The sequence below is a fragment of the Strix aluco genome, chromosome Z, assembly GCF_031877795.1.
Source record: "Strix aluco isolate bStrAlu1 chromosome Z, bStrAlu1.hap1, whole genome shotgun sequence".
Classification (NCBI taxonomy): Eukaryota; Metazoa; Chordata; class Aves; order Strigiformes; family Strigidae; genus Strix; species Strix aluco.
In genome coordinates this window covers 31,235,873-31,254,289 of record NC_133971.1, presented here as the reverse complement: position 1 = coordinate 31,254,289, position 18,417 = coordinate 31,235,873, and the positions used below count along the sequence as shown (strand labels likewise).

Below are 18,417 nucleotides of genomic sequence, written 5' to 3'. Positions count from 1 at the left end.
TTTGAGCAGGGGTGCCTCTCAAGGTTACACCTTGACGCTGAAAAAATCCTTATTGCATCAGATACTTTGAACTGGAAATAAGTGCTGAATCTTTGAAATCTTAGCTAAGTGATATAAAGGATTGATTACGCGTATATAATCCTTTAGACATAAAACACTGACCAAGTCTGGAACTAAGTCTGGATCCAGCCACACCTAGACTCCTCTCTAAAAAGAAGTTTAGAATGCAAGGGGGCCCTCTCTGAACCTCATGGCTCAACAGGAGGGTCTCCCTGACAGCTTTGTCTGACCCTGTCCTCTATGCAGTAACCAAGTATACCTTGCCATCGAATCTTGTTAAATCACTGTCACATTTACCATTGAACTTTGTTAACTCATTATTAATGGAGTATATTGCTGCTTCTCTCTTACAACTGAAGTGCATCCCTCTCTTTCTGCGACAACAGCTACTAACATCAAGGGGATTCTTGCATTGGAAATGCCATGCAGAATGTCTCAATGCAAAGCCATTAAAACACCACTTCAGACATTACAATAAAACAAATTTTAATCTGCCCTTGTCCTTCCCCTCTTTAAGCACAATTTAAGAGAGCAGAAGGGCTCTGGTACTATTGATAAAGAGAATTCCAAATACCTAAAGGACAAGTGGCCTAGAAGGAGATTCTCAATGAGGAAAAGCTTGACTACAGTTACACTCTGGCATTCATTTAGAGAATGTGCAAGGGTAGTTCCAAAGGACTGTTCTGTTCTTTACAAGTACAGTGAGAAGAAATGAAAAGAAGTGTGCTTAGGCCACTGACTCAACAAGAAATTGTAGAAAGCAGGAAAAAATAAAAACAAAACAAAAAACCTAAAAAAACCCCACAAAATTAAAATAAAATACTGAAAACACAAAATTATATTTTGTATAGCCAAAAAGAAACCAAATTCCTAATAGTTATAAAAGACATACCAGATATAAAAGGCTTCTAGAGTAAATTACAAAAACAAAAAGTGGGGTAAGGTAAACAAATCACTTGGATGGACTGCTGCTCTCCTCTGGATATTGAAGAAAAGGAGAGACAGCACTTCACTGTCAGCCACTAATATTCACTCCACTGAGAGACAGCTTTAATATCTTAAAGTCAAACCACCAAAGACTCTATCAAAGACAGGCTAGTCATACTAGAAATGGCACACTGTCTTCTGAACTATCTGATGAGTTAATCAATAAACTAGAAGATTCAGAAGTAAAGAATTAAAAGAGATTCCCCATACTCTCTTTGATACGCCTTTTTATGTTAAACACACATCAGACAGCAGGCCCGCTAAAAAGCGAACAGATCAATTTAAATGAAGCAAATAATCTGAGCAATGACTGATGATTGTTCAACAAGATGCATTTGCTGATTACAGGAAAATAAGGAGACTTCCTAGAGATTAAATAGGCTGTTTTCATTGTGTGACAATGCTTTGTATACGCAATACAGTAACAAAAATTGGAAAGACTAATATGACTCTTCTTAGGGAAATACACTTATGATTTAAAAAGGGAGTTAAATTTCAAACAATCACCAAAATTAATAGTCACAACTCCAATCATTTTTTCTTATTAATGTCATGTCTTAAATCTCAGCTTTTTTTCTAGTATAGTTGTCTTGCACTCAATTTCTGCTTTTAGAATCCCCCCTTTCTTCTCCTTCAAAATTCTCACCTTATAGTTTCACGAATTCTTTGTCTGCTTTTTTTTGCTCAGTGCAAGAATAAATACACAGGGATAGCACTTCAAGATGTGTATTTCCAAGTGTATTATGGGATGAAAGAAAAAGAAGAAGACAAGAAAAATATACTTAGCTAGCAAAGCTAAAGAATAAAATTGGATCTTACATTTTGCATTTGCACTTTGCAAGGTTAATTTTTTATGGGTTCATATTTAGTATATACATGCAAATGCACATACAGGTGCATATATTATAACTGCTACTGTAGCACTCCAACAATCGCTGTGGGAATGTTTAAGAAAGATTATTCTCAATGCTAACAATTCCAAAATTTATCTCAATACACCCTCCCACTGCTGACAGTTTAGCAGGTGTTCTATTGCAACAAGCAGTTCAGCTGCCACCTGGTAGGCGTAGGCTGACTTATCAGCATTCAGCACATTTCCACTTCTATCACTTTGAGCCATGAGACATCACAGTCTGGTTCTCTCTATTCACTTTCTCACTGAATCCCATTAATTACAATTACACTTGGGTACAGTCTACTTCCTCCCAAGACTAGGTGACAGAACCAAACTTAAATATTTAACTATTTCTAGCACTTTTTTTTTTTAATTAGAATACAGGAATAATCAAGACACTGAAATAAGAACATCAACTCCCTTATCCACCTCAAATGTGTGGTACTGAAAACAAATATGCTGGCATTCTGCAATATGCTACTTTACACACCAACCACTGAAAATTATTCAGTTCAGAGTAATGTTCTGTAAATCCAAAACTATAAATCTAGTTATAAAACCTTCCAGTCTGGAAGGTTTCATCTGACACTTCATGATAAAGCATGAGGCTATGAAGGGAATCAATATTTACCTATATATTACAAAAACTGAACTCACCAACTACATTTCCATATGATAATATATCATTCAGAAAACAAACTACTGCTTATACGAGTAATTTATTCAAAAAAGCCTGCTTTCCAAGGCAGGCAGTATCACTCTAAACACCTACATTTCTTCAATTTTATACATAGATTGATTTAAGCATGAAAAGTGAAGTGATATTCCAAAACGCATGCAACAAATCAGTGGCTTCATCCCACCTGTGCTGATTATCCCAGTGTTGATAACACAGAGATCTTTTCATTACAGCCGAGCAGTGCTTACACAGTGTCAAGGCCTTTTTTTGCTTCTTACATGACCCTAACAGCAAGTAAGCTGGGGGTGCACAAGCTGGGAGGGGACATGGATGGAACAGCTGATCCCAACTGACCAAACGGATATCCCAGATCATACGATGTCGTGCTTAGCAATAGAAGCTGGGGGAAGAAGGAGGAGTGATGACATTTGTCTTCCTAAGTAACTGTTATGTGTGATGGAGCCCTGCTTTGTTGGAGATGGCTGAACAACTGCCTGCTGATGGAAGGTGGTGAATTAATCTTGTTTCGCTTTGCTTGCACACGTAGCTTTTGTTTTATCTGTTAAATTGTCTTTATCTCAAACTACAAGTTTCCTCACTTTTACCACTCTCTCTCTCTCTCCCCAAGCCCACTGAGGGGCAGTGAGAGAGTGGCTATGTGGTGCTTAGCTGCCTACTGGAGTTAAACCACAACAATACTATACATGAAAACAATCACTTAAATATTGAGCTACGTTTCATACTGGTACAAAAATGTCAACTAAAACAGATAGAAAGCACTGCATTATCCTATATTCTATGCCAGGGAAAATGATAAACTAAGTTTGTATACACAGGTCCACATGATATCAATAAAACACCACATACACTAAAACAGAAACCAGAACAACAAACAAGGAGTGTGGCGAGGACAGTTTACAGGACTATACTGCAGCAGGAATACACAGAAAAAGTATATATTGCCTGGTTTTTCTGAACACCTTAAAACAGTCTGAGCAGCAGGAAATCAGGAACATAACCTGTTAATGATGAAAAGTCTTTTAAAAACTCAGTATAACATAAACAGATGTTCAGGCAGGGGACCTTCTGAATCAAGCTCTACTCTTCTGAATAGGCTTACAAAGCTCCTGAATTTAGAACTTCAGAATTTGCAACGCGTTCAGGATATAGAATAAACATACTTAAAGAAAAGCAACGCAGTAGAAATGTTTTTATTAGGTGGCACCTACAAGAAGTCAAAGTGGAAAACAAGAAGGTACAAAATCTTGTAGGAAAGAAGCAGCTGAATACTTCAGATTTTTCTGAACTCAGCTATGTATTAAATTCAGCCACAAAGAAGAAAACCAGTTATTCTTCCCACTTTCTGTTTATATAATGTTCTTATCAATTGTCATCTGTCACCACCTAGCAGCACAAAATAATCATTCCCTCTTTTTCTAAATTAAGTAACAGTTCTTTTGGTTTTATTTCACCTGAAACCTTTTAGATCGTAATACTGATAAAGTTGCATTTAACTTTATCATCAGAAAAACAATATACAGTCATAAAGAAATTAAACATTTCTTTTAAAATGCTATGTATACAACTTAAATTAAAACAGCTAGTTAAGAAGTGTTTCAGTCAACAGAAAAATCACATGCAAGCTTGCATGGAAATAAAATAGAAATAAAAAATATTGGGCAACCCTTAAAAATCAGAGAAACTTTTAGTATAAAGATTATGATGGCTACAAGTACTTTCTGCTAGAAAATTCCAAGCTAAACCATGTAAAGTCCTAATACTACAAGCATTTATTTTCATATTTTCATGGAGTCAGTGCCTAAAAAGAAAAAAATAATTTTGCTATGAACAGTTTACCTTTACTATAAACAGTTCTTATAGTAGACAGAGTCTAATTCAGTGCATGAATGCACAGTTTAAAAACAACACTAACATACCTTGTCAAAAGGAATTCCAAACAACACTAACATACCTTGTCAAAAGGAATTCCATACTTTTTCAATATTGATGGAGAAATCAGAGTCATTTTGTGGCGAAGAAAAGCATCACATCCTTCAGAGTTGCTTGGGAAGAACCCTAAGGCAAGATAAGAAAAATTTATTATCTTTTAATTAAAACAAGGAGGAAATTTTTGTAGTATTTTACAATATATAATACTGTATAAACTTGTTTTGGACTTTTTTATCGTGTCATTGCTAGGTTCTGAGAAATTTGTATAAAAATCAAATGCACCTCCTAAGTTCTTCAACTGATTTTCAGGGGGAGGGGTTGCAGGGGTTTGGGATTTTTTTGTTTGTTTGTTAAGAAGTGAAATAACTTAAAATAAATTTGGACCTGTAAATTTAAGCACACTTTTCCTACCCTTTACAGAAAAGTTTTATTGTTGGGTTGTTGGGGTTTTTTTTTACATTAAAGTTCATTCTGCAACCCCTGCACACATGAAAACAACTGTAGTATATAAACTTAAAAGGACTCCACAAGGACTAGGTTTACTTAGCCCTTCCAGACCATCTATACCGTAAACAAACACAACCTTCTACCTAGAAAAGTCTAGAAAGTATGGCTAAGAGATATCTCGTACAACTGAAAACAGGTGAGGCTTTCTTGATTCTTTATATTCTGTCTTGATTCTATGAACACAGATTGCTTTCCATGTTTCAACTTTCGTGATTATTTATGTACCACTCCACAAACCCTGTTTATTTCATTAAATAATATAATCCGGTTAATGAGAACACGGAGACAAATGAATGAGGGGAAAAGTGAAAAACTAAAAAACTAGGTTTCAGTGTCATTAAACTCTGGCATCTGACTGTCTAACCTGGATGCGAACAGCACCTCGGCTACAGTTCAGATAGAGAAGGAGAGATTGGGTAGCCTAAGATGAAAACATCCAAGTTCTTTTCCCTTCAACCTAACTATATTACAGTAAGAAACCACTACACTACAAGGAAAATGGGAGAAGATGAGAAGGAGAAAGAGGGGGAAAGTTTCCAGAACATGGCTAGTTTAGTCTTTCCTGACCTCATTTCAGACTCCATTCTAGAAAGAAGGTAACACTCTCAAAAACTGAAAACGCAATTCCTACAGACAATAAAACAAAGAAAAAGAAAGGCATAGTAGTTAATGAAAGCAAGAGGCTCCTGAAAACGTCAGATTGAAAAATGGAAGGACTATAGTAAGAGCCGTCTAACCACCTACTTCTTTCTCCAAATACTTGCTCTCAATCCCTCTTCCAGTTAAGTACAGGTGTATTACTTGCTCTGAGATGAACATGTCTTTTGCTGAAGCCAAGAAGAATACTTTTGACTGTTATAATGCAACATCACAGAAGACTCAAAGTTACAGCACTAGCATCAGAAGAACTAGGCTGACAAAGAGGAACAATTTACTCCCTAATCACAAAGGTAAGGAAGTCTTTATTTGTTATTATTATAAAAATAATTATTGCTATTTATCTTCACAGTCTTTTTAGTGTTTGCACCAGACGATTAGCAAGAATCACCATGAGATGTACTATGAGTAACTGCAATCCATACACTTAGCAGTCCTAGATAATACATGATTTTACTGTATCAAGGACATAACATTTGAAAGTAATCCCTTTCTTTGAAGTTCAACTTTACTTATATATTTTGCTTTCTTCTGTAGAGTATATTTTTCAATGTTACCAAGAATTCTTAACATGAACAGTTTACTGTATTTTATGTCATTTATTCTCCAGTGATTTCAGAGATTTCACAAAGATGGGCAGGCTACTGCTAAAAAAAGTTATTAAAAAAGTAATTGTTTTAAAAATTATTTAATTTTCAGAAAACAGAACTGAGGCATAAAGGAGTTCACTATCTCTTAACAGTTCCATAGGAAAAATACCAAGCAAACAAGAAGTTTAAACAAGAAGTGCTGGCCCCTTATCTTAGACTCTAAGAGTAAGATCTCACTCCTAGGTATGTAGTTTCATCACAGCCCTGTCTTAAAACATATAGGAGGAAAAGATGAATTCTGAGTTTTTAAACTAGTGCAGTATGAATTAGCTTGACTCTGTTGTAAAAAAAAAAGTCTATGATAATGACATCGGGTGAAAAAGGATTCTCCAAAGTTATTTTCATTTGTATCATAAGCCTAGGTAAAATTCATATAAGAAAATCCAAATATAAAGCCATCTAAAAATTATTACTTTTTTCTGGGTGTAAGGAAAACATGCATAATCCTATTCTGTTACATAGGAGAAGTACCTGAGAAACACTGACAGAAATTAAAGTGAAGCAAACAGTATTTAAGGAAAGAAAAAAAAAAAAAGCCTTCTGTCATCTCTTTACTGTTTTTGCACAAGTTGTTGTATCCCTATCATGTAAATGTTAGTTTGTCATTCACAGAGGCAGTTTCATTCTTGGAGGAACAAGCTCACTACTCAATTATTTTAAAAAAAAATAATAATCACTTTCAGTCAATTAACCAGCTAAATATTTTTAATGACTTGAGGAAAAAAAGATGAAATCTCAACAATTTGCCATAATATGTAATGTAATGTCAGGTTTAATTTCTTCTTTCTGATGAGTCTTACATTTATGTCCATTAACCACCCTACAATTCTGGAACAATTTTAAGGTGATCACTTTATAATTGTTATATTCTTTTTACACTCTTTTCTAGCACACCTCGCAGTCCTGGAAGAACAAATTTTTTCTAATTTCTCAGATACAAGGTTAAGCAGCGCTTAAACAGCAAAGGTGTACAGTACACTCATGCTGATCAATGTACTAGGAATTCTGCTATGATGTCCTGAGATCAAATTTTATTCAGATTTATCATTCTTTTTTCTCCCCACCAGCGGACAAGTCTTTACTCTCTTTCAGAATTGCAAATAAACTTAAAATGTAAGTTTCAAAAAGGAGTACCTGGTAGTTACAGTTTTATCATACATGTTGGGCTTCACTGACTAAAAGACAATTTAAAGAAACTAGGCCACAACTAGTGGACTCCAGCAAATAAATGTCAACTATTTTGGCACAATTAATGCCTATAGCATAATGATAACAACCATAACTTGGAATCTACATCTTATGAGCTTCAAGAGCTCTCAGTGCAGAGCAGCATAGTAATAGAAATATACTGGAACATACCGTGAAAAATGTGATTGAAAGTGATATTTGAGACTGAGGAAATAACTGGTATGAAAAGTAGCCAAAACTTTAATTTCTAAAAGCAGAGAGAGTTTGACTGAGTTGTTTTTACTAAGAAAACAAATTTTGTACCAAATTCTGCTACTGCAATATGCTTAATTAGCTCAATACATGATGACAAAAAGCAAACGATGGGCAGATATCCAAAACTTAAATTGTCTCTCCAAGAGATCAGAAATAGTTGTGACAACTCCAACCAGAAGGCAAGCTTGTTGCTGAATTCTAAGAAAGCTGCAAACAACAGAACAGCAGAACACAACCTGCTCAAAACCCATTGAGAGAAATTTACAGGAGAACATTTGCTGTGGTTACAGAGCCCTCACAGTGAAATCAAAGTGCAGCCTACACATTCTGTATCACTATGAAGTATCTTTTGACTCTGTCAAAGTCTACACTTAGACACACTCAAATTTTATAGTCTCTTTCACCTCATTTTCTCAAAAGTACTCCCCTTCAATGAACAAGGGAAGAAAGGAAGGTAAGCATTTCCTCATTACAAGACTCTGTTTATCAGAAAGTCTTTTGCTCTGTCCAGGCTAAAGGTAAGGTCACATGAGCTTTTCTTTCATGAAAGAAAATCCCTGTGAGAGAACTGGTTAGCAGATGTAAATACCTAATAGCACAATGAATACAGGACACTGCATTAGAAATATCACAAGACCCTTACAAATACATTAAATTCAGACCAATTCAAGACCTGCCTGCAACACATCAGAACCATTCTCAAATACCAAACTGATGTTAAAATTACCAATTTACAGGATTACCAGTTCATCCTGGATATCTACTGAAATCCCACATCCAAAACAAAAAAACTACTGAAATCTATCTAAAATGTAACTACCATTCAGGTTCTGTAGTACATTCATGCTTTTATGAGGCACATGAAATCTTAATGTAATCCATTAACACTAATCCATTAACTCTACATCAGTTCTACAAAAGCAGGTATTTTGTGTGAATTTGCATGCAAGCCCAGTTTCTCGGATGGTCTCAAGAGCAGCAGACCTCTTCTACACCTCTTCTCAACATTTATATTTAGCCATCTGTACCCTACTTATCTTCTTGGAAATGATACACAAAACACAATTCAAAACAATTACTTCACAGAAGACGATGAGCAATAATCAAAGATCAGGGTTAAAACAGAATTAGGTTGCGCATTGATCTATGTCCATGAGAAAAAGACTGTCCAGTTGAAAATTTTTCAATCCACGATTTAAAGAAAGATGTTACATTCTCAATACCTAGAGCAGAATTAGAACAGACTACAAGGTATGTATGTGATTCAGTACTTGGTGGCCAAATGTTTGGGTATGAGTACAACCTACAGGTAGACTTCATTTATCCACCAAACTGAATTCCCACTCAGGCTTTTAAAAACCTTATCTAGTTAACACAAGCAACAATATATATGTGAAAACATAGGCTTCGGAATTTGTTATCAAAAACATGCCCTCAGAAGCCTGTACATACATATTCTCACAGATAGCATTGTGTAAGATTATCTTGTTTTGGGCTATGTTATTTGTACTACCAAAATAAAACTACTTCTTGAGTTACAGTCTTATCACTGGGCTGGTGAAGACACACCCTTTGTCAATGCTATTCTACCTCAGTAGACAACGACGCTTCCATACAATTTCTGGTTTTATGATCCATACTCTAGATAAAAGTCAAAGCCTTTTCATCTTGTGGGGAAGCTGGGAACAGTGGGCACTAAGCATATTCCTTGCTGTGTCTGAGGAAGACAGGATTCCCACACACAGGACACTGCTGCACTAAGAGTCTTTAAAGTGTACATTAAATGGTTCAAGGATATAGAATGTTTTAAAATCAGTTCAACTCCATAAATTATTGAGGGACAGTGAGTTTTTCACCCCGAGAGTATCATTCCCACATACCACTCACAGCTCATATCAGATGACCACATCACATCATAAGTATCACTTACGCAAACTGAAGTGAACTGCATTCCATTCCCCGGTTGATTACCATTTTCAAGATATTTGGAATGCTTATCTATAGTATCTGTCCATACCGTTTTCAATTAAACTGTTCAGCTACAATCATACATGGACAAATTACAATACTGTTCCTGAAAGAGTAATTCTACAACTCCATTGACTTGAACAGGGCAATTGCTATATATTGTATAACCACAATTTGGCCAATAATAAAGTAATTATTTAAGCGTACACACTAAAATCATATTCTTAGGGAACTTTCAGATCACATTCTGACCAGTCAATGGATGAGGCTAGGCTTCCTATCTTTTTCTACACTCCCATACTAAAGTCTTCACCTGAAATTTTACAGTAAATGTGCTGTATTTTAGTTTATTAATGTTAACTGAAAATATATGAAAATATAGAACTTACAACATAAGAGAGAGAGCACCCTAAACTGCCAATATCTTTAATGTAATTTAACTTTAATGTAATTAAAAATAATCCAAATGAACGCAATTAAGCTCAAAGTTATGGTAATTTTTTACTGATGCAGTTCTTCATTTAAAGGACTTAGAACACAAAATATTAATCATAATTCCCTGATCAGTACTCTTGGAACACAAGCAGAGAATAAAGGTGGACTGAGTTTTCTAGTAATTTTATTTTTAGATTTTACTTTGATAGGTATAAATACAAACTTCATATAATTTATTTAATTAATTTGCAGTGATTTGAACTAATTTGATTTAACTTTCTGTATTGCATGTAAAAGAAATTAGGAGGACGAGTTTGCACAACAACATCCTCATAAAGAAGCAGTGGCAATTTGTATGCTATACAAAGCACAGAGTACAAAAGCCACAAAAGAAGCAAGTGTTGGGAAATATGAGTGTTGTTATGCCCAGATGAATATGTTACAGCCTCAAGTTTATTATGTCTTAGATGCAACTTTCTTAACTTGACTGATATAACTATCAATTCAGAAAAAGTTCAATTTTTCAGCTGCTCAAGTTTTCAGATTTGAAACCCTTAGAATTTATGCAAGTTCTACATCACGTTTCATTTCAACAACTATTTATACTTGTTTTCATAAATAACAGGTAATTAATTCTGCATGAAATGAATTAATACTATACACCATACAAAGCTTTTTATAACACCCCTACATACTTACAATATATTAAACTTTAGTTTCTTAACATAATTGAACACCACAGATAGATAACATCTCCTCTCTAAAACAGTTTCTGCAATTAAATGATCTATTAAAAGATCTTGAAAATCCTTCAAATTGCCATTTATGATTTGCCATTCTGCTTCTATTCTCTTTATTTTCTCACCCATTTTGTGAAACAAAAAATCCTTAACAATACCACGGTATTACAGATTAACATAACAACAAGTATAAAAATTGCAGTTAAGAGCTCACTTGAGATATTTTTATTACATTTATGTCTACATAAAATTGAAAAAAACTACATAAATGAGAAAGCAGCTGAAGGGCAAAATCAAACTGTTGTCTTTATTAGATGTAAGTCTAATGTTTTTCAGATAAAAGTATTTGTAGGTGCCACAGTCAAGCATTCATGCACAAAAGGCATGTGTGGTAGTTGTGATGTGCAGACAAGATAATGGAAAATATTCTAGCCTTCCTTTAATTTTATGTATCAACTGCTGCCCTGACTTAGACAACCTGTCACATTTAATGCATTATTTTATTATTTAGGAGCATTCAATTAATTTGGTAGGCATCTGGTCATCAGAGCTAACCTTCTTGAATAAACTACTTTTTTTTCTTTAGTTGTTGCACTCATGCAAAAATATCATTAAAATATTTTCCATACACATATGATTAAGTATGAAGGTATCATTTACACTATGTTTTATTAATGTTTACTATTAAGTGACTTGCAGCCATGCAGCTTACTTTACATTTTCATCTTTTTAAAATACCTTACTGTAAAACTCAGACTATATTTTAGCAGGCAGCAAGTCACAAAGTAGAAGATCACTTAATAAGATTATTCTTAAGAACTACATCATCTTCTACACTCCATTCTAAGCTATTAGCTGGACCAAAATATCATGAAAACAACCTACTCACAGAAAAACATTGCAGAAGACATTAAAGTCAAATACTAAAAACTTAGGAAATATCAGAGATGGTTGTCTGCAAAACTAATTCACCTGTCTTATATTGCTGTTACAATAAAAATCTCTGTATGAGTATATAGTTTTTCTAAAGAAATCCAGTTTCATTCACTGAATATAATGGAATAAACAACTATTTGAAATTTTATCTTCATTGTTTAGTACCTGATTCATGTTTTATTTGCTATTTACTATTCAAAACACAGTTCTGAAATAAAAATAATTTTGATCATACACAAGATTCATCAAGGAAAGTAGTTTTCCATTCACCACACAGATCTTTATAACTTGTACTAACATATAGATAGCAGTAGTAGACAACTTAATTCCATGCAGATGTGCACAGATCAAGGCTGAGTTACTCCCCTGGGCAAGTCCTTTAAATATAGCAAGCAGTAAGGGTCAAAGAACTGTGTTCCTGTTCCAGCTGTAGAAAAGCACTTACACATGTGCCGGTGCACCTGAAGCCTTTCTGTCCTACGTTCTTCCAGCAGTTCTGGACCTAAGAACTGTTACACTGGGTGAGACTGAAGTCTTAAGTCCCATTTAACTTGCTGTCCAATTCTGATTCTGGTATTCAGACATTAAGACACTGTTCCCCCAGTATAACCTACTGGCTTCTCACAAACAGTGGTTTTGGAGATTTCCACTTCTCTCATACTTAATGTCCCATTCCTCTTACTGTATTAGGCCACCATTATCAGCAATAAGAGGCCTAAGCACCTTCAGGTCACAGTTCTCTAACACAATACTTTCTTAAACTATGTAAGTTTACACCGAGTGACTTCAAATGCTCCCATGTAGCAAAGCATGTATCTCCAGAAGTTACCTGCTTCCTGGATTTGTATAGGTTACTCCAATATCTGGGGAAGTTAGGGTATGTCAAAGAAAAATCTTAAGTTTGTTTTTAGCCTGCAGCAAATGCTGCCATGCCTCAATGCCACTTAATTTTTAGAAATGAGTGAACAAGTGTTGCTGAAACTGCCCATTCTCTTCCCTCACTCAAAAATAGAACATTTGAACCTGAATAGTTTTAAAACACTGCACAGATATAATCAATCAATATGAAATCTATAATAAATGCCAGAGCACATCAAAAGAAGAGTCTATCTACCCAAAGATCCAAAGAGTTCATACTGTGAAAGGAATCATTTCCTTCTGTTTGTTTTGAACGTTGCTAGACTCTTCAGTCAGAGTCTCTAGCTGTACTGAAAGACACAGTGAACACTCACTCTTTAGCTCCCTTTTCCATGCCAGTCATCACAGGTCTTCATCATACCCCCTTACCTTCATTTGACATTCTTTCAGATTTTAAAGTTCGAACTTACTAACAATTAAAACAAAAATGCCAATTTTTCACCAGTCCTAGTGTTCCTCTCTGAACCTTTTTCAATTCTCTCTTCCTTCTACTCCTTGCCCGTTTACTGTAAATCTTAAAAATAATTATTAAATGATCCTAGTCAGTGTCACTTGCACAGTCTACAACATGTATCAATTTGTTTACCAGTGAAAACCAATAGCTTCAAGGTATGCGTACGGAGAGTTCTATACTTTTCAAGTTAGAAAAAGAATTTGGAAAGCAAAAAAAATGAGTGACAACTTTCTTGACTGAAGCTATGGAAAAATTTAGGATAGTAAATGTAATTATCCAGGTTGAAATCTGTCCTTCTGAGACATGTTTTTAAGACTGCAGATCTTTACTTTCACATCTCAATGATACATGTCATCTTACTGTTCTTAGCAATAGTTTAAAAATAGTTCAGAAAAATAGTTGTGCACCTATATGCACATAAAATAGATATGAAAAGAAAACGTAGAAAAATTTTCAGGATTTGGTCCTGATATACGGTATCTGATTATGAACTTTCAATAGCATTCCTTATATAATATAGTTAATAGCAGGCTATAAAACATGGGCTGCCCAGCCAAAAAACATGCTTAACTACTCCCATGTTCACAAATTGCACTCTTAATCTAGAAACAAAAAGAGAGGTGTAGTGTTATCGAAAAGAAAACAAATTACTATGTGAGAAGAATTTTTCTATAGACTAGTGGTTTTTATCCCTTAGATATCAACCTTACAACAATATCATTTGCTCCTCAACAGATGTTCCTCACACCTCTGGAGGGCAAAAGTCAGTACATGCTTTGGCTAAAGTGGATTTATATGTCTGCAGGCCGCTATCAAATAAGATATAGCATGGGTACATTTTGTCCGCTTCCCCTTTCCTAGAGGTACTAACCAGGTTTCCATCCTCTACCCAGGCATGAACTTTCATGAAACTTCTGGAGACTCGTATGTCTTCAATATTCAGTATCAGATTTGGCTAAGAAGTAAAGATCCAAAAGGGTACTGATGAAACGAAGCTATGACAAAACAAAAACAAAGGCACAGAGGAGACAAAGATGCTAGCAATGAAAATCCAATGAACAACAAAATACTAAGCCTCATTTTCATAAGCTTCACCAAGCTAAAAATGTCAGTACAAAAGAAAGGTCTAAGAGAAAAAAAAAAATTTGTTTCTTAAGAATTCTCCAGGGTACTAGAAGTGTTCCTTGTTTGCAGTCATACCGTGGACAGATAAAAGTCACACAACATTAAGTAATAAAAAAAGTGAGTCAAGGACAATGTTTTTCACTTCACTGGAGGTTTGTCCTTCAAACATCTTACATATGGAAATACTGAAAATATTACCTTGAGCTAGTCTTTCAAGCCGTTTTCCATGCTCTGGAGGAACAGCATACCTAAAATTCACACAAAGAAAAGGAAGAAATGCTTAAAAGACATAATTGCTACAAAAATCATGAACCACATGTGATAAATATCTAAAAATACAGAAGCCAAGAAGATTAAAGACTGAAAAATCATAAAGGATAAAACATCAATTTCTGAGGAAAAAACACACAGGATTTTTTCTGAAAAAAAATTTAGCTTCTTTCTACTTTAAACATCATCACATGTAGTTCAAGAATGTTACATTCACTATTTAAAATCATGCATGTTGGCAATATTTGGTATGATTACACCACTCCAATTAAAAAAGACACATATACCTTCATTTTCCAAATGAAAAACATGTAAGTCTAATTTATACAGGTTTAATTAACACTGTGGAATAAAAGTGTTACTTGTCTTTAAAATCATTACAATTAGACTTAAAAAATTATTTAAATAGTACACTTTAAATTAAATAATTGCACATATCTTGGAATCACTCTGTTCTTACAACAAATTATTTTCTAGAGATTCCATATGCTATCTGCAACAAGTCAGCAACAATATGAAAGAACTGGAATTAACCTCATGCTATTTTTAATGTTTATTACAGCTAAAAAAATTGAAGATCATTGAAAAGCTGTAATTTCATTCAGCTTTTCTGAACACTGCTACTCACATATTTACTGCACTCCATAGATAAACTGTATGTATTAATTAGGCTTTATTATTTACTTTAACTGCTTCAGTATGTGATATAGTAGGTTTTCATTTCCGTTTAATGTTGCAATAGCACTGGATTGATTCTTCTCTATAAAAAAAATATGGTTCAAAAAAGGAGAAATTCATATTCAGCTGTACAACATAGTCTAAATCCACATTTTCAAGCTAAGTCAACATCCAGCTTTTTCCTTTCGCTACACTGTGAACACAGGTTTCATTCATCTCCCCTGACAACTCAGAAAAACAAGTGAAGGACCCTAGGTCCCCCATTTTGCACAAGATATAAACATCCTCCTACCTACACACACAATTTTACTCTATTACAACTGAAACTGCTGCACAGGGACAAGACTCCCTTCCACCACAGAAGTCAGTGCTGTAAGTTGAACGATAGCAAAACCCATGTCGACTAACAACCTACTCCAAAAAGTAGTAAACAAAAAGAGACTTTCAGCTCGACTCTGCTCAATGTTTGCAGTTTTAACCAGAATTTCATTGTCTTACAAAAAATGATTTTGTTTCTCTCCATTTGTACTTCCAAAGTGTCTGTGCCTGTTCTCCACTCTGTATTACAAAGGCATCAGTGTATACACAGTAATCTAAACTATATGTTTGCATCTTTCACACCCCAGCAGAGACAAATGCTATATAGCATTAAATACGGTACTGTATGTCATTAAATACACAACTTCATAAAGTAAAACCTGAACAATGTTCCTGTCTTACAAAAAACTCAACACAGAGACTTTTCTTTGCTTTACCTGTCTTTGACTGGACCAGCATTCTTCTTAAAACGTTACTCTTCCAAAAGTACATGTTACTACATTTTTTATGTTAATATGCAGCCACATGCTTCCATTTGTACATATAAACATGTAAGTACTTCTCAATATTACAAAGATGCAAAACTAGACAACTTAGCTCTCAATAACTCTTTTGGAAAGATATGACATGACACAATTTAACTGGGCTATAGCTATTTAACTAATCTAAAATTACCAAGCAACAATTCATTCAATGGAAGTTGGTGGTTTTCATTGGTCTTAATTTGGAGTCCATGGTAACATCTACTCCTCAATCCTTTACTTCTTCCCACTGTTGTCATTAGTCTTAGCTAAGAAAAGGAGAAAGGAAAGGACTCCATCTTTGTAGTATCATACATCAGGAGGCCCACAGTCACTTGCCCGGCCCTTGAGGGCTGGTTCCTAATGCAATTTATTAGAAAACTGAGCTTTTTTTGAACACATATGCACCCGTCTTCAATACCAGTCAAATTACAGTGACATAACTCTTACTGGATTCTTGGTCTACTGTACAAAACATTAAACAAAAGAACTCCCAAAATGAGATCACTAAATCAGAGAAAAAAAGTATTCACTCTTAATCTCAATAGTTAGTTAATATGAGAAGTGTTAAGGGGGCTACAGCAGTGGCCCCCTGTGAGAAGCTTCCCAAAGCTCCCCCAGCTCCAAGTCGGACCCACCTCTGACCAAGGCCAAGCCAATTAGTGACAGTGGCTGCACCTCTGCGATAACGTATTTAAAAGGGGAACCTTGGAGGAGTTGGCAGAGTTGTGAGGAGGAATTACAAGGACACCTATGCGAACACTGGAAGAAAGGAGGAGGAAGCTGCGAGGAGGTGCACTGGAGCAGAGACTCCCCCTGTATCCCATGGTGAGAGGGCAGGGCCACCGCCATCCCGCCACCCATGGAGGTCTCCGGTGGAGCAGATGCCGACCTGCAGCCCATGGAGGACCCCACACTGGAGCAGATAGCTGCACCCAATGGCTGGGAATCTGTGGGAAAAAAGAAGGCCCCGCCATTGTAGTTCAGCACTGGGAGGACTGCAACATGTAGGGGTGACTCACACCGGAGCACCATGGGAAACACTGCAACCTGTGGAAGGGACTCATGTTGGAGAAAGTTTCCAGAGGACTATCTCCTGTGCGAGGGGAACCAAGCTGGAGCAGGGGAGGAATGCCAGAAGCTCTCCCCACACTGAGGAGGAAGAAACAGCAGAACTGACCGTACCCCCCATTCTCTGCCCCCTGTGCTGCTGCGGAGAGGAGTTAGAGATATTGGGAGCAAAGCTGAGCCTGGGAAGCAGGGAGGTGGGGGGGGGAGGTGTTTTAAAGATGTAGTAATGCTTCTCACTGTCCTATTCTGTTACGTGTTGCTCTTAGAATCTGAATTATATGTATGTTTTTTTCCTTTCCCGAACAAGCCTGATTTTTTCCCATGACTGTAACAGGCGAGTCATCCCTCTCTGTCCTTATCTCCATTCCTGAGCCTTTTGCTTTATTTTCTCCTTCCAAGTACTGAGGGGGAAGGAGGGAAGTGAGTGGCTTCATGGCACTCGGTTGCCCTCTGAGCCCAAACCACAACAAACAGCCACTAACATTTGTTTGACTTGTCATATCTTAAGGCCAAGCCCAGCCCTCTTTAAAATTAAAAGTAATGGACATTAAATGCTAAATCACTAAGAAGCAAAGAGAATGTTTCTTGGATAACAAGCAAAGAAACAGAAAAAAATGGAAGAATAGATAAAAATGGAAATGTTGATGCTAACTACATTTTAATTTTATTGGTTCAGGAAGATATACTTGTTAAAAATTATGAAAAGACAGATAAAAACTGAAGAGTCACTGTTCATTGTCATTCTACTTCATAGTCATACTATGAAGACAGAAAAAATTATTTGTCATGTATTGTTCAAAAAGGTCTTATGAAATACATATCAATTCAGCAAATCAAGGGTACTGGCAACAAGATAACTACAAATAGGTAATAAATATTAAATCTAAGCCACTAACTTGTGTTTCTGAAACATTTATATATACATGATTTCAAGATTAATTCTCCTACACAATTTCTCAATGTACTTTAAATAAGTTAAGAACTTCCCTGCCTTGTTTTTTATTGTCAAGAGAATCTCAGTCTTGGGCAATAACATTCACTGCTTATTCATGAACTAGTGGGTCTTTAGCTCAGAAAACATTGTGGTGACGATTAGGATAGCTGACTTATGAAATGAAAAAATTTTAGTTCAGTTACTCACAAAATCATTGTATA

At 35.5% G+C, this 18,417-nt stretch overlaps 1 protein-coding gene across 24 annotated transcripts in view; it reads right to left on the bottom strand.

Annotated features, from left to right (window-relative positions):
- Window positions 1–18,417, bottom strand: part of KDM4C (lysine demethylase 4C) — a 272,586-nt gene that overhangs the window by 216,675 nt on the left and 37,494 nt on the right. For 22 of the 24 annotated variants that reach the window (XR_012621500.1, XR_012621501.1, XR_012621502.1 and 19 more), the window contains 2 exons: window positions 14,603–14,652; window positions 4,594–4,697 (listed from right to left, as the gene is read on the bottom strand). Coding sequence is in view for 17 of the 24 variants with exons in the window: in XM_074811526.1 (XP_074667627.1) it covers window positions 4,594–4,697; window positions 14,603–14,652 (154 nt within the window). In the remaining 7 variants the exon portion in view is untranslated. Of the gene's footprint in view, window positions 1–4,593; window positions 4,698–14,149; window positions 14,275–14,602; window positions 14,653–18,417 lie in introns of those variants that run through there. The other 2 variants (XM_074811544.1, XM_074811543.1) reach the window with 2 other exon arrangements.